Source organism: Rhinatrema bivittatum, chromosome 11, assembly GCF_901001135.1.
Source record: "Rhinatrema bivittatum chromosome 11, aRhiBiv1.1, whole genome shotgun sequence".
Classification (NCBI taxonomy): domain Eukaryota; kingdom Metazoa; phylum Chordata; class Amphibia; order Gymnophiona; family Rhinatrematidae; genus Rhinatrema; species Rhinatrema bivittatum.
Window position 1 is genome coordinate 99435046 of NC_042625.1, and position 16637 is coordinate 99451682.

At 46.0% G+C, this 16637-nt stretch overlaps 1 protein-coding gene across 9 annotated transcripts in view; it reads right to left on the reverse strand.

Annotated features, from left to right (window-relative positions):
• ADGRB2 (adhesion G protein-coupled receptor B2) overlaps window positions 1-16637 on the reverse strand; it is a 158990-nt gene that overhangs the window by 56291 nt on the left and 86062 nt on the right. For 8 of the 9 annotated variants that reach the window (XM_029619053.1, XM_029619058.1, XM_029619055.1 and 5 more), the window contains 2 exons: window positions 6401-6502; window positions 6206-6312 (listed from right to left, as the gene is read on the reverse strand). In XM_029619053.1, the coding sequence (XP_029474913.1) occupies window positions 6206-6312; window positions 6401-6502 (209 nt within the window). The remainder of the gene's footprint in view (window positions 1-6205; window positions 6313-6400; window positions 6503-16637) is intronic. The other variant, XM_029619054.1, reaches the window with a different exon arrangement.

Below are 16637 nucleotides of genomic sequence, written 5' to 3' on the forward strand. Positions count from 1 at the left end.
TTCAACACATCATCTCCTCTGGTGTCCTCCCTACCTGTCCCCTGGCATTAAAGTGTCCATGGACTCTACTGATTCATGCATCCCTTCAACACATCATCTCCTCTAGGGTCCTCTCCACCCTGTCCATGGCATTTTCATTGTAAACTACCTTGTGCTATTTCAAAGGCAACCCTTGATATGATGTTTCCATGGTTACTCATCCTATGTCGTCTCCATAGCAACTCATCTTCTGGAATTTTCTTCCCAAACTTCCCTTCAGAGCCTAAATATCCTTCAGCTTCAGCTGATTTCAGAGACCCAACCTGCAGCATTTCCGTGGTGCTCATGCTACCCCACAGCAGTGCCATGCCTCCTACCCATGGGGATTATGTCCTCCCTACTCCATGGCCATTCTCCTAGGGTTCCCAATACTGCTGCATTCCTCGGTTATCCCCAGATGCACCATTCTCTAGAATTACCACCAGTCTGGTTCCTCCTCAAACCCAATCTCTGCCCTGCGCCGCCTTCCTGCCCCAAAAGAAGGAAACCAGATCCTGCATGGACATGGAGAAGGCACACTTCCATAGCCTATGAGGCGGGCAAAGTAGCCCACACTCATTGCAGCAGGTCTGCAGGGACAGAGCACACATGATCTTCAAAGCATTTGTGCAGAATGGAAACACACACGTGCATGATGGGGCAGTCATGTGGGCTTTCAGCTGCATTTGAGGGCAGAAATGTCCAGCCTGGGGCAGCCTGCTACCCTGTAACACATCCTTCTGAGGGGAGGGGGAGAGAAAAGTGCCTGAGGGGCCTCAGAATCCTGAATCCATCCCTGACCATTACTGAAAATCTCTGTAGCACTATAAGGCGGATGCAGAACTATTCAGATACCCAGGGAGGATGCAGAGAAATAAATCAGTCTGAGTAACTCTCTCCCCCCACAGAATGCAGTGAAAGGGGCGCGCGATCTCCCACACCACATGGGGGAGCAGAACAACGCACGTAGATTACATTTTCCAATCTTCCTGCTTCGTTTTCCATGGAAAAACCACCCACCAAAAGTCTGCGGTGCGCACTTCAGAGTGAGAGGAGGGGGCACGCGTTCCCTTTCTAGTACGGAGCAAAGCCCGGGGGTGAAAATTACCACTGGATGTGGGCAGCTGGGAAACTGCCCCCCAAAGGAGGCAGTCCCTGCTTCGTAGGGCTGAGACCCACAAACAGATCGCATTCTCCTCACCACCAACCCAGGACTAAATTCCGCATTCTCCTGCTTCTGCGGGAATGGACGGATGCGGCCCCAGCTGCGGCAACGCGCAGAGCTGCTCCCCTATCCCAGCATAAAGAAGAGGGGGGCCGGCAGGGCAGCAGCGAGTGGAGATGGGGTAAGCACGGGGGGGGGGGGGGTGAACCTTAAGCTCATGGAAATTTATGAGCTGACTGGGGGGGGGTGGGTTGGAAATTCAGGGACCTTTCCCAAGGATTTTTGTAGAAGGTCCGGGGGCTTTAAGATGACGTCCCCAGGAGCGCTGCCAGGGAGGAAGTTACTGGCACCTCCCTCGCGGCAGTGACGTTTATTCACAAGCTCTGCTGCTGATTGCCATCAGAAGCCCGCAAATAATTCCCATTTATCACGCGATAACGCTGTTCACTACCACTTAGTAAAAATTATTTAAGAAGCCACCCAAGAAAAGGATCTTGGAGTCACTCTGGACAATAATTTGAAATCCTTGGCCCAGTGTCCGGAAATGACTAAAAAAGCTAGGAATGACTAGGAAAGGAATGGAGAATAAAACTGAGAATATCTTAATGCCTCGGTATCGCTCCATCTGGAGTACCATGTGCAGTTCTGGTCACCGCATCTCAGAAAAGATAGAGCAGAATTAGAAAAGGTACAGAGAAGGGCGACCAAAAATAGCAGGGATGGAATAGTGCCTGTATGAAGAACGTCTGAACAGATTAGGGCTCTCTAGCCTGGGGAAGAGACATCTGAGAAGGGATAGGATAGAGGAGGATGGAACAGTTATTTACTCTTTCAAATGGTACTAGGACTAGGGGACAATCCATAAAGCTAACAGGTAGCACATTTAAAACAAATCAGAGAAAGTATTTTTTCACTCAGCACACAATTAAATTGTGGAATTTGTTGCCAGAGGATGTGGTGAAAGCTGTTAGTGTAGCTGGGTTTAAAAGGATTTGGACGAGTTCCTGGAGGAAAGTCCATAAACCATTATTAGCCATGCAGACTTGGAAAAGTCACTGCTTATCTCTGGTTATGAGCAGGAAGGGCTGGCTCTGTTCTTTGGGATCCTGCTGGGTACTTGTGACCTGGTTTGGCCCCTGTCGGACACAGGATGCTGGGCTTAATGGACCTTTGGTCTGGCCCAGTATGACATTTATTATGTCATGAGTACCCAACTCCAATCCTGGAGTACCACAGCCAGCCCTGGTTTTCAGGATATCCACGATGAATTGCATGAGACCTCTGCATACAATGGAAGAAATACATGCAAATATATTTCATGCATATTCATCATGGATATCCTGAAAAGCAGAGCCATTTGCAGCACTCCAGGGGTAAAATTCTATACCTCTGTCTTATGTAAGCCTCAGGGTTTGGCATTTTGCCTATTTACCAGTACAAAGCGAGAGAGAAGGGATTCACAGGTTTGCAAGCCCCATCCTCTCTGCCTGCTCCCATCCTGCTCCCGTTAGGATCCCAGCGCTCACAGGCAGAAGTAGTGTCTTATTCTTTAATAATAACAACACCGGGTGTCCTGATCAGCGGCAGAAGGGGGTTTTCAGCTGCACTGATTCACTGGCTTTTACTGCTCTGTGCTGGTATGCAGACTTCTCCACCAGCAAGGCTCCTGCACAGCCCTCCTCCCCATCCCCCACCTCTAGCACTCAAGATCTGGAAGCACAGACGCCCCCCTCCCCTCCCCTCCCCCAATGTGTGGGCATGCTCTGGCCCCAGCTACGACTGAATGGATGGGGGCAGGCCGCCCTCGCACTCCTGCTGAAATGTAAACCCTGTGTGCATCAGCCCTGAGCCTGTGACAGCACTCGGCCAATGGACGAGAGCCTGCGACCCCGGCCGCACAGTTACCACATCCTTTAAGCCCCATGGCAACAGGCAAGTGATGGCAGAGGCAAGCTGAGGACACTGCGGCAGTCTCTAGCCACAGACCTGCACACAGATGGCCCAACTCCACAGCTCCATCAAGTGCAGATTTCACCTGTGTCATCGGCGGTCTCATCCAGAGACAGGTAGATAAACTCACCCCTGTGCTGGGAGACTCCACTATTTACACACACACGGGATCCCAGAGCCCTATCCTCCCTACAAAAGAGGATTGGGAGAGGCAGAGACAGGAAGAGACCCATAGAGAAAGAGAAACAGACAGTCTAAGCGAGAAATGGGAAAATATAATAGAGACAGACACAGAATGTGTCAGATCAGAGATCTCATTCACTCACTGTGAGAGTAAAATCGGAGTCAAGGCTTCCAGTCTATTTAATACTGTTCAAGTTTCAAAATACTACCCAGATCACCCCAGTGTACCTATAAGTGAGACACCACCCAGGGTAGATCCTTAGTTACCATAATCTACTAATATGTTACTTCACCCCACTTCCCAGACGCCTGCATGGAACTGCACAGAATCAGCAGTCTCACAGCCACTCCCAGCTCACTCACAAGTGAGACATTCCCAGACTCCTGTATGGAACTGCACAGAATCAGCAGTCTCACAGCCACTCCCAGCTCACTCACAAGTGAGACGTTCCCAGACTCCTGTATGGAACTGCACAGAATCAGCAGTCTCACAGCCACTCCCAGCTCACTCACAAGTGAGACGTTCCCAGACTCCTGTATAGAACTGCACAGAATCAGCAGTCTCACAGCCACTCCCAGCTCACTCACAAGTGAGATGCCCCCAGACTCCTGTATAGAACTGCACAGAATCAGTCTCACAGCCACTCCCAGCTCACTCACAAGTGAGATGCCCCCAGACTCCCGTATAGAACTGCACAGAATCAGCAGTCTCACAGCCACTCCCAGCTCACTCACAAGTGAGATGCCCCCAGACTCCCGTATAGAACTGCACAGAATCAGCAGTCTCACAGCCACTCCCAGCTCACTCACAAGTGAGACATTCCCAGACTCCTGTATGGAACTGCACAGAATCAGCAGTCTCACAGCCACTCCCAGCTCACTCACAAGTGAGACGTTCCCAGACTCCTGTATGGAACTGCACAGAATCAGCAGTCTCACAGCCACTCCCAGCTCACTCACAAGTGAGACGTTCCCAGACTCCTGTATAGAACTGCACAGAATCAGCAGTCTCACAGCCACTCCCAGCTCACTCACAAGTGAGATGCCCCCAGACTCCTGTATAGAACTGCACAGAATCAGTCTCACAGCCACTCCCAGCTCACTCACAAGTGAGATGCCCCCAGACTCCCGTATAGAACTGCACAGAATCAGCAGTCTCACAGCCACTCCCAGCTCACTCACAAGTGAAACGTTCCCAGACTCCTGTATAGAACTGCACAGAATCAGCAGTCTCACAGCCACTCCCAGCTCACTCACAAGTGAGATGCCCCCAGACTCCTGTATAGAACTGCACAGAATCAGCAGTCTCACAGCCACTCCCAGCTCACTCACAAGTGAGATGCCCCCAGACTCCTGTATAGAACTGCACAGAATCAGCAGTCTCACAGCCACTCCCCAGCTCACTCACAAGTGAGATGCCCCCAGACTCCTGTATAGAACTGCACAGAATCAGCAGTCTCATTGCCTCTCCCAGCTCACTCAGAAGAGACACCCCTAGATTCCTGTAGTAAGCACAGATTTGGTAGTCTCATTGCCTCTCCCAGCTCACTCAGAAGAGACACCCCTTGCTTCCTGTAGTAAGCACAGATTCAGCAGTCTCACTGCCTCTCCCAGCTCACTCAGAATAGACACCCCCAGATTCCTGTAGGAAGCACAGATTTAGCAGTTTCATTGCCTCTCCCAGCTCACTCAGAATAGACACCCCCAGATTCCTGTAGTAAGCACAGATTCAGCAGTCTCACTGCCTCTCCCAGCTCACTCAGAATAGACACCCCTAGATTCCTGTAGTAAGCACAGATTTAGCAGTCTCATTGCCTCTCCCAGCTCACTCAGAAGAGACACCCCTAGATTCCTGTAGGAAGCACAGATTCAGCAGTCTCACTGCCTCTCCCAGCTCACTCAGAATAGACACTCCCAGATTCCTGTAGGAAGCACAGATTCAGCAGTCTCACTGCCTCTCCCAGCTCACTCAGAAGAGACACCCCTAGATTCCTGTAGTAAGCACAGATTTAGCAGTCTCATTGCCTCTCCCAGCTCACTCAGAAGAGACACCCCTAGATTCCTGTAGGAAGCACAGATTCAGCAGTCTCACTGCCTCTCCCAGCTCACTCAGAAGAGACACCCCCAGATTCCTGTAGTAAGCACAGATTCAGCAGTCTCACTGCCTCTCCCAGCTCACTCACAAGTGAGACAGCCCCAGATTCCTGTAGTAAGCACAGATTCAGCAGTCTCAGTGCCTCTCCCAGCTCACTCAGAATAGAGATGCCCCCCTGTATGGAAGTGCACGGGTTTAGAAGGGCTTTTGAGCATTAATATCATGTGTGCTGGGTCTGGAAGAAACATGACCCTGGTGAGGGGGTGTCTCATTTTCAGTACAGTCTGTAGACTCCCCGATTGGATGGTTTCCCCTGATTTAGCTCTATCCCTCCTTTTCAGGAGTCTGGGGAAATGTTGTCCAACAGGAGAGTGGCAGCCTCTGGCCCTGAGAACTCTTGGGCAGTCTCTTATGATTAACAGCTTCCTTGAATCCTCTCTTAGAGGGAGGAACTGTAATTGGGACTGTGCCAGAGGGGGATGTGGATCTCAATCCTTGCCCTTTCCTCTCTTCACTTCTGCTGACCTGTTTTAACCTTGTCCACCTGGGGCAGGCTGGTTAACCTGTCAGCAGCCAGCAGTAACATCAAATCCTTACAAAATTAACCAAATTGAAAGGCAAAATCCCAGACAAGACCCCTGCAGTCACATCCCTCCTACTGAGCAAGCTTCTTCCCTGCTGCCTGCTTCTCAGTAGGATATCAGCACCCCCAGTCTGAAAAGTGGTGCAGGAAGGCAGGATTTACCCTTCTGCTCGAGTCACAGGGAAGGGAGGAGACAGACAGGTGCACTTACTGCAAGATGCAAATATCGGTACTCATGTGAGATACACCTGGCGAAGCTGGGAGGTCCCCAATACGCCACTCCTTGGGCATCCAGCAAACAGCGACGGCTGGCAGATCCTGAATGCAAATCAGAGAGAGAACAGAAAGCCTGCAACATCCTTCTGCTCCAAGGGAAGAAAGGAACGGAGCAAGAGTGGGCGCTCACCTGTGGCGTTAGGGGGACACTTGTTGTAGGTGACCTCACCCACTGCCGCCTTCTTCCAGGTCATGGATACAACATACTCATCCTTACACATTTCATGCAAAGCTGAGGTGCAGGAGACACAAGTGTGAGAAGCAAAGAGTTAATCAGTGACACCAAGGAGGAGCAAAGAGAGATTCCTAGCTGGTGGGAGGACTTGTTGTAATGCCACACACAGAGCACAGGTGCCTATGGAGTATAGGATCTCCTCTACTCTAGCTAATCAATACCATCATACAACACAGAATGAGGTACCAGCTTTACCCACAGAGACTGAAACGTGAACTCTAGCTAATCAATACCATCACACAACACAGAATGAGGTACCAGCTTTACCCACAGAGACTGAAACGTGGACTCTAGCTAATCAATACCATCACACAACACAGAATGAGGTACCAGCTTTACCCACAGAGGCTGAAACGTGAACTCTAGCTAATCAATACCATCACACAACACAGAATGAGGTACCAGCTTTACCCACAGAGGCTGAAACGTGAACTCTAGCTAATCAATACCATCACACAACACAGAATGAGGTACCAGCTTTACCCACAGAGGCTGAAACGTGAACTCTAGCTAATCAATACCATCACACAACACAGAATGAGGTACCAGCTTTACCCACAGAGGCTGAAACGTGAACTCTAGCTAATCAATACCATCACACAACACAGAATGAGGTACCAGCTTTACCCACAGAGACTGAAACGTGAACTCTAGCTAATCAATACCATCACACAACACAGAATGAGGTACCAGCTTTACCCACAGAGACTGAAACGTGAACTCTAGCTAATCAATACCATCACACAACACAGAATGAGGTACCAGCTTTAACCCACAGAGACTGAAACGTGGACTCTAGCTAATTAATACCATCACACAACACAGAATGAGGTACCAGCTTTACCCACAGAGACTGAAACGTGAACTCTAGCTAATCAATACCATCACACAACACAGAATGAGGTACCAGCTTTACCCACAGAGACTGAAACGTGAACTCTAGCTAATCAATACCATCACACAACACAGAATGAGGTACCAGCTTTACCCACAGAGACTGAAACGTGGACTCTAGCTAATCAATACCATCACACAACACAGAATGAGGTACCAGCTTTACCCACAGAGACTGAAACGTGAACTCTAGCTAATCAATACCATCACACAACACAGAATGAGGTACCAGCTTTACCCACAGAGGCTGAAACGTGAACTCTAGCTAATCAATACCATCACACAACACAGAATGAGGTACCAGCTTTACCCACAGAGACTGAAACGTGAACTCTAGCTAATCAATACCATCACACAACACAGAATGAGGTACCAGCTTTACCCACAGAGACTGAAACGTGAACTCTAGCTAATCAATACCATCACACAACACAGAATGAGGTACCAGCTTTACCCACAGAGACTGAAACGTGGACTCTAGCTAATTAATACCATCACACAACACAGAATGAGGTACCAGCTTTACCCACAGAGACTGAAACGTGAACTCTAGCTAATCAATACCATCACACAACACAGAATGAGGTACCAGCTTTACCCACAGAGACTGAAACGTGAACTCTAGCTAATCAATACCATCACACAACACAGAATGAGGTACCAGCTTTACCCACAGAGACTGAAACGTGGACTCTAGCTAATCAATACCATCACACAACACAGAATGAGGTACCAGCTTTACCCACAGAGACTGAAACGTGAACTCTAGCTAATCAATACCATCACACAACACAGAATGAGGTACCAGCTTTACCCACAGAGACTGAAACGTGAACTCTAGCTAATCAATACCATCACACAACACAGAATGAGGTACCAGCTTTACCCACAGAGACTGAAACGTGAACTCTAGCTAATCAATACCATCACACAACACAGAATGAGGTACCAGCTTTACCCACAGAGACTGAAACGTGAACTCTAGCTAATCAATACCATCACACAACACAGAATGAGGTACCAGCTTTACCCACAGAGACTGAAACGTGAACTCTAGCTAATCAATACCATCACACAACACAGAATGAGGTACCAGCTTTACCCACAGAGACTGAAACGTGAACTCTAGCTAATCAATACCATCACACAACACAGAATGAGGTACCAGCTTTACCCACAGAGACTGAAACGTGAACTCTAGCTAATCAATACCATCACACAACACAGAATGAGGTACCAGCTTTACCCATAGAGACTGAAACGTGATAGGTAAAAGTGTGTATGTGAGCCTGGGACTTTCTGCAGAGCTCTGCTGTATAAAGCCTGTGTGTGTGTGTGTGTGTAATTGTATGGTGTGTGTGTATATGTGTGTACTATGTGTGTGTGTATGTATGTGTGGGTGTGTGTATATATGTATGTATTGTGTGGGTGTGTGTATATATGTATGTATTGTGTGTGTATATATGTATGTATTGTGTGTGTATATATGTGTGTGTACTATGTGTGTGTGTGTGTATATATATGTATGTATTGTGTGTGTATATATATATATATGTATGTATTGTGTGTGTATATATATGTTTGTATTGTGTGTGTGTGTGTGTATATGTGTGTGTGTACTATGTGTGTGTGTATATGTATGTATTGTGTGTGTGTGTATATATGTGTGTATGTATATATGTATGTATTGTGTGTGTGTGTGTGTGTCGTGTATATGTATGTATATGGGGGTGTGTGTATGTGTGTGTGTCGGTGTATATGTATGTATATGTGTGTATATGTGTGTGTATATGTGTGTACTATGTGTGTGTGTGTGTGTATATGTATGTATTGTGTGTGTGTGTGTTTGTATATGTGTGTACTATGTGTGTGCGTATCTTGCACTGCTCCTACCTGTATAGCACTTGTTCTTTGGCGCACACACCTGTATTTATGTGCTTCCGTGTGTAATCTAGTAGCATTGTAAATGACGGCAGATAAAGACCAAAATGACCCATCCAGTCTGCCCAGCAAGGTGTTTAGGATTGTCACTGTCACTCCGTGCGGGTTACATGCTCTGTGCACGTTAATCCCATGCAGAAAAGTTAGCACGGGTTACCTCAGGGCTTCATTTACAGCCTCTTGTTACTAGGGATCCTCTGTGGTTATCCCACACCCTTTTGAAATTCCAACTGTTTTTGACTTCACCATCTTAGGCACTCAGCCTTTGAGTTTCATTTTGTAGGCGTACAGTTTTTGACCAACTATCTTTGTAAAGCTTCCCAAAGTATTTGTGTTCAAGTGAAGGCCTCAAGAAGCAACACTTCCTGGGTGAGAACCTACTGACTCCAGAGGTTGAAAAGGAAGTTTCATGACTTGAGCTAGAACTCCATTGAGGTTTACTGATTGGAGATCAGGAATGCCACAGTCCATTCATTAACTTGGATACTAAAGAGAGATGAACAAGAGACTGGAAGTCCTTACACTAGATTGTGATAAGCCACAATGGTGCCGAGATAAACCTTGATTAAAGAGGTACTGAAACCTGAGGACGAGCAAGTCTGTTGGGCAACAGAAGGGAATCATAAAGCTGGCCCCCACACCAAGACGAGAAGCATGGTCACTTCAACCTCTGGTTGAAGGCATTCCAATTGATATCAGCACATCCTCCACCTCCTTCAGAAGGTCTAAGCAGAAAACTACTGCTTGCTCAACATTCATGCTGCAATGGCAGGTTCAGATGTAGAGATGATTGTTGGTGATATCCCCAATGGAACCAGAGACTGAAGTGACAGACTGACTGGATATGGATATCCTACTTGTTGAGGCCAGGCTGGTGCTATAAGGATTATCCCTGCCTTGTCCCTAAGGACTTTCTGGACAGTCTTGGCTATTAGAGGAATTGGTGAGTATACATCGAGTAGATCAACACTCCGGCTTAGCAGAAAAACATTGGGAGCTGACCTGTGGTTGCTCCGATACCTGCAACAGAATTTCTCAATCTTCCTGTTGACTTCGTAGACACAGAGGCTGATCACCGGCTTTCCCCAAAGATTCCACAAGTTGTCTGCTAATTTTTGACTCAAGGACCACCACTCATGTAGTAGCAACACTCTGCTGAAGTGGTCCACCAATGTTTTATTTATTTATAAGAATTTATAAACCTCACTCATACAAAGAAGTTTGAGGTGGTGTACAAAAGTAACATGCATAAACAAACATAGTGGGTTAAAGAAATAATCTCTATATATCGACATACTAAGCCTACTCACATTCCTAAAAAGCCTGGCCATTAACCAGTTGGTGGATCCTGAGTAAATGCCAACATGAACAGAGATGATTTGAAGGCTTTTTTAAAAGCCTTGTTGCATGATATCATAGGGAGCTGATCAGGGAGTGAGCTTCATAGGAGTGGACCGGCAACTGAAAAAACTCTATCCCGTGTGAATTCAAGATGGGCCAGCTTAATTTCTATTTGTTGATTTCTGCATCCTAGTAGGTTTATAAATTAAGACTGCATTAGTCCAAGTGCTAGAATCATCATGTAAGATCTTATGTCTTAAAAAGCCTAGCTTAATGTAAAGATATCAACATGGGGGTCATGTGCTCATGTATATGCGTGCCCATCAAAATTCTCACCGCAGTGTTCTGGACTAGCTGCAGAGGACAAAGCACAGTAGGCAGTAAACCAATATACAGGACACTGCAGTAATCCAGACCTCTCAGCACACGGACCAGAAGGACTGTGCGAAAATCCTGGATATCAAGAAGTGGTCTGTGCTTTCTAACCATGCATAGTTCGTAAAATGATGATTTGACAACTCCCTTAATGTGTGGCATCAAAAACAGACTGGAATCTATCATTACTTCTAAAAAGCGAACTTGTGGTGTGACTGGAATGCTGTAGCCACCGAACTGAAGAACAGATGGAGCACTGGTCAAAGGAAATTTACTGAGAATAATGACTTCAGAATTAGAGATGTTCAACAGTTAATTATGAGATAATCAGTGGTTTACAAAATGTAGGCATAGTGAATCAAAATTAAAGGTATTGGCCCAGGATGAAGTGTATGGCACAAATTGAATGTTGTCAGTGTAGACTTTGTAGTTCACACCGAGACAAGCCAGAACTCTACAGTGGGGCGAGAGATAAATGTTAAAAAGTGTTGCCGACAGGGAGGAAACCCTGTGAGGCACTGGTAGCTACACCATTCCAGTCAGAGACTAATTTCCAATTCTTGTTTGCTGGTTTCAATTAGATAAATAAGAAGTAAAGCAACTGATAACAATACCAGAAATCCCAAATCATTGCAAATGAGCTAGGAGGATACCATGATCAATGGTATCTGAAGCAGCAGAGATATCTAATAGGACTAAAATGTATTCAATCTTGGCATCAAAACCCTTGATCATGGTATCAAAACTAGACAGGAGGAGAATCTCTGTACTGTGAATTTTGTTAAATCCAAATTTATAGTTATCAATAATCGCATGAGAGTCGAGAAAATTAGAAATCAGAACTTTCAATTATCTTAGCAAGAGATGGAAGAGATGATATTGGTCTATAGTTAGTGAGGATGGAGGGGTCCTGTTTTTCAGGAGGGGCTATATTGAGGCTTGTTTAAGAAAACTTGAAAAGGTACCAGTTGAGAGAGAGAGGTTAACAATACCTGTAATAATGACAGAGAGGTTGCCCTTCAACAGCTTTAGTAGAAATCTAGAACAAGGATTAAGGGGGCACGAAGACAAATTCATCCTGGCTAAAATATGAGAGACATCGTCTGCAGTAACTAAGTCAAAAGAGTCCCAAGATGGAAGATCATCACTGATAATGGCAGCAGAGGAAGCAGTCAAAGTACATATGATACTATTACAAATATTTGCAATTTTTGTTGTGAAATATTCTGCAAATTCACTACAGCATACACAACTGCTCTCAAAATCTAATCCAGAATTCACTGACCTAGAAGTTAGTGACTTTACAAGATGGAAAAGTTCAGTAGGATTAGTCCCTACAGCATGCATTTTATGTAATACTGCTTTTTTGATAAGCAGCATATTTCTGAAGACAAATTGATTCTGTTGTCAGAGAGGATTTCCAGAAGGTAGGTTGCCTGGAGATAAGATTTGTGATACCCTACCTACAACCAGTTGGATGGTCTCCTGGCAAAGGCCATAAGAACCAGTCCCTTTCTGTTTATGAACAACATGACCTTTTGATTTTCCATCTGGATTAAAATTCTCTTTCTCGAGAGAAGGCAAGAGCATAGTGACGGCTTGCTGCTCCAGGTGGTTGATTTGCCGATGACTATCTACTGAGGACCATAATGCTTGGGTCCACTTTGCAGTGGAGTGTGCCTCCTCCCCTTGGTGGAGGCATCCATGCAGACATTTAATGTAGTGGGATGAGTAGTAAGACACCCACCTATATAATTTCTGGTTTCCTCCATCACTGAAGAGATGCTCTCATCCCGGAGGTCACGGATTTTTGGTGGGATAATTGTTGATAGACATGATCCCATTGGCTTCAGATATCTCACTGAAGTTCCTGCAATTGCAGATGAGTCGGGATAATGCATGTACTGCACCACCATGTGACAAAGAAGCACTAGATCCCATACTGTTGACAGTCAATCTTTCTGAAGTACAGCCCTTACTAATCTCAACAGCAACACGGCCCTTTTGACAGTGAGAAAAGCCTTTATCTGAAGTTCATCTATCCAGGTTACGAGGAATTGCATTCTTTAAGCCAGAACCAGGTTTAACATAGCAAGGTTGACCAGGAAACCTAGGGACTGGAGAAGCCAAATGGACTTCTTGGGGAACACCAGAACTCCTGATGGAGATGGGTCCATCATCAACCAATCATCCAAGTATGGGAATAAGCAATCCCTGCTGATGAAGTTGATCCGAGACAAGGGATGTGCATTCATTTGAAATGACATTGTCAATGTCAATTCTTCTCATTTTCAAAATGAAATGATAGAAAACAAACATGAAATTTTGTGGATTTTCTTCTATTATTTTAGTGCACACTCTTCCTAAAATGAAAAACACGAAAAAAGGGGACAACATTAACAAAAACAAATCTTGATCCTCAAATAACACAAAATGGCTGCACACCCCTAGCTGATACGACTATGAGGAATTTCGTGAATACCCTCAGGGCTGCCAAGGGGGACCACCTTGTATTGGTAGTGCATTTCTTCACCATGAACCTGAGTGATTTCCAATGGGCAGGATGAATTAGAAAATGTACAGAAGCATCCATCAAATCATGGTTGTAGGAAAGGAAGGATCGTCTGGAAAAAATATATCCCGAATCTTTCCCAAACCAGTCATTTCTTCAGTCTTTGCAAGTGCAGTATAGACCTTGGGGATTAGGAAGTAGTGGAATAGAATCCGTCCTCGGAAGGCACTAGAGAAGAGACCACCTTCATCTGACTGAGAAGAGTTGGAGTTGCTGAAATCCCTTGGGTCACAGGAGAGTGAGAGAAGCATACGTGGTAGCCATTCTCCACAATTCTCAGGACCCATCGGTCCTTGGTGATCCAGAGACATTCCTGGGAAAAGACTGAACCCGAGGAGTTGGGGAGGTAAGTCTCGGAATCATCCAAAACTGCAGTTTATGCTTCATCTGCTACTGAGCCTTCGGCTGATATCTTTCCCTCTGCCGATCTTCAGCAAGCAGCTGCTGAGGAGGAGGAGCTTGATGATGCTGAATAGAGCAGAAGGGACGTCTTTGGAAGAATGAGCATTTGTAACAGAAGTGCTGGCATTAGCAAGGGCTACTGGTCCCCTGTAATGTTGACTGATGCATCTTAAACCAGAGCCACTTCTCTTCAACTGTCACCAAACAGATTCTCCCCTGTTCAGGGCACGTCCGCAGGATGAAGGCCATTTCCTGCAATCATGTGAGACTTCAGGTTTCTGCTAGAAGCAACCTAACTCCTGGCCATAGTATGAAAAGCTTTGCATGTGGAATGGATAAGGTGCTTCATTTCTCCCATTGCTCAGGGTCTGTGTGTGTGTGAGACCCCCAGGGCTCTTTGCAGGACCCTGCTGTATAGAACGAGTGTATAAATGTCTGTGTATGTGTGCGCCTCATTCCAGGAGTGCTTTCAGCATATTCTAAAACGTATGAGTACTGCAGAGTTTTGTACCTTTTTGCCAGGTATGGTGTTTGATTTATTTCTGGTTTGATTACTTTTATATTATGTGTTTACATGATATTTTTAACATTATGGTTTCTATGAAACTTAATGATTCCTGTTTTTGACATATGTTTGTTATGTTGTTGTTTTAATGATATTGTGTATGTGTGTTGTAAATCGCCTAGACCTTTTTGTGTTAGGCGATTAATAAGTTTTAATAAATGAAAATGAAATGAAATGTAGGGCTCTGCTGTATAGTGCGTTTGCATAAATGTGTGCTTGTGTGTATGTTTGTGTGTGCCTCATCCCGCACATATATATATATATATATATATATATATATATATATATGCATAAAGGAGATGGAACAGCTCCCCTATGAGGAAAGGCTGAAGAGGTTAGGGCTGTTCAGCTTGGAGAAGAGACGGCTGAGGGGGGATATCATAGAGGTCTTTAAGATCATGAGAGGTCTAGAACGGGTAGATGTGACTCGGTTATTTACACTTTCGAATAATAGAAGGACTAGGGGGCATTCCATGAAGTTAGCAAGTAGCACATTTAAGACTAATCGGAGAAAATTCTTTTTCACTCAACGCACAATAAAGCTCTGGAATTTGTTGCCAGAGGATGTGGTTAGTGCAGTTAGTGTAGCTGGGTTCAAAAAAGGTTTAGATATGTTCTTGGAGAAGAAGTCCATTAACGGCTATTAATCAAGTTTACTTAGGGAATAGCCACTGCTATTAATTGCATCAGTAGCATGGGATCTTCTTAGTGTTTGGGTAATTGCCAGGTTCTTATGACCTGGTTTGGCCTCTGTTGGAAACAGGATGCTGGGCTTGATGGACCCTTGGTCTGACCCAGCCTGGCAATTTCTTATGTTCTTGTGTGTGTGTGTGTCTGTGTGAGTGTGCATGCCGCGTGCACCACTGATCTGACATCTTTAGGTTTTTTGGTTGATAACTGACAAAAAAGAACAAGCACCATCTATAAATATTTCAGAAAATGCAACATCTACCAATTAAAATTTAATAAATGAATAAATTAACCCAGCAGGAAAATAGAGCAGAAACTATAGAGAAAGACAATAATCCTCCTTCATATGCAGAGACAGCAGAAGAAAGGAACAAGGCAGAGGAAAAGGGAAGGCACAGAAGAATAATGGTGGGGGTGGAGAGAAGTGGTAGAAGGAGAGCAGGGGACAGAAGAATATCCTAGAGAGGAAAGGAGGGAGAGGATTCTTTCAGACCATTTTGTGCCCAAATGTCTCTCTGAAAACCAAATGTCAAGATGATTTACTGGCTCCAAGCAGGCATCAAGGACACTAATTAGCAGAAGCGTTGTGTGTGTGAATGTTCTGCCAAAACTGATGAAAAGAAACAGACTGACACCAGGAAGTGAGTGCCTTCCTCCTACGGAGTCTGTGTGCATCGTGCGTGCGTCCCCGTGACTGACACCATGCAGTGAGTGCCTTCCTCCTACGAAGTCTGTGTGCATCGTGCGTCCCCGTGACTGACACCAGGAAGTGAGTGCCTTCCTCCTACGGAGTCTGTGTGCATCGTGGGTCCCCGTGACTGACACCAGGAAGTGAGTGCCTTCCTCCTACGGAGTCTGTGTGCATCGTGCGTCCCCGTGACTGACACCAGGAAGTGAGTGCCTTCCTCCTACGGAGTCTGTGTGCATCGTGCGTGCGTCCCCGTGACTGACACCAGGAAGTGAGTGCCTTCCTCCTACGGAGTCTGTGTGCATCGTGCGTCCCCGTGACTGACACCAGGAAGTGAGTGCCTTCCTCCTACGGAGTCTGTGTGCATCGTGCGTGCGTCCTCGTGACTGACACCAGGAAGTGAGTGCCTTCCTCCTACGGAGTCTGTGTGCATCGTGCGTGCGTCCTCGTGACTGACACCAGGAAGTGAGTGCCTTCCTCCTACGGAGTCTGTGTGCATCGTGCGACCCCGTGACTGACACCAGGAAGTGAGTGCCTTCCTCCTACGGAGTCTGTGTGCATTGTGCGTCCCCGTGACTGACACCAGGAAGTGAGTGCCTTCCTCCTACGGAGTCTGTGTGCATCGTGCATGCGTCCCCGTGACTGACACCAGGAAGTGAGTGCC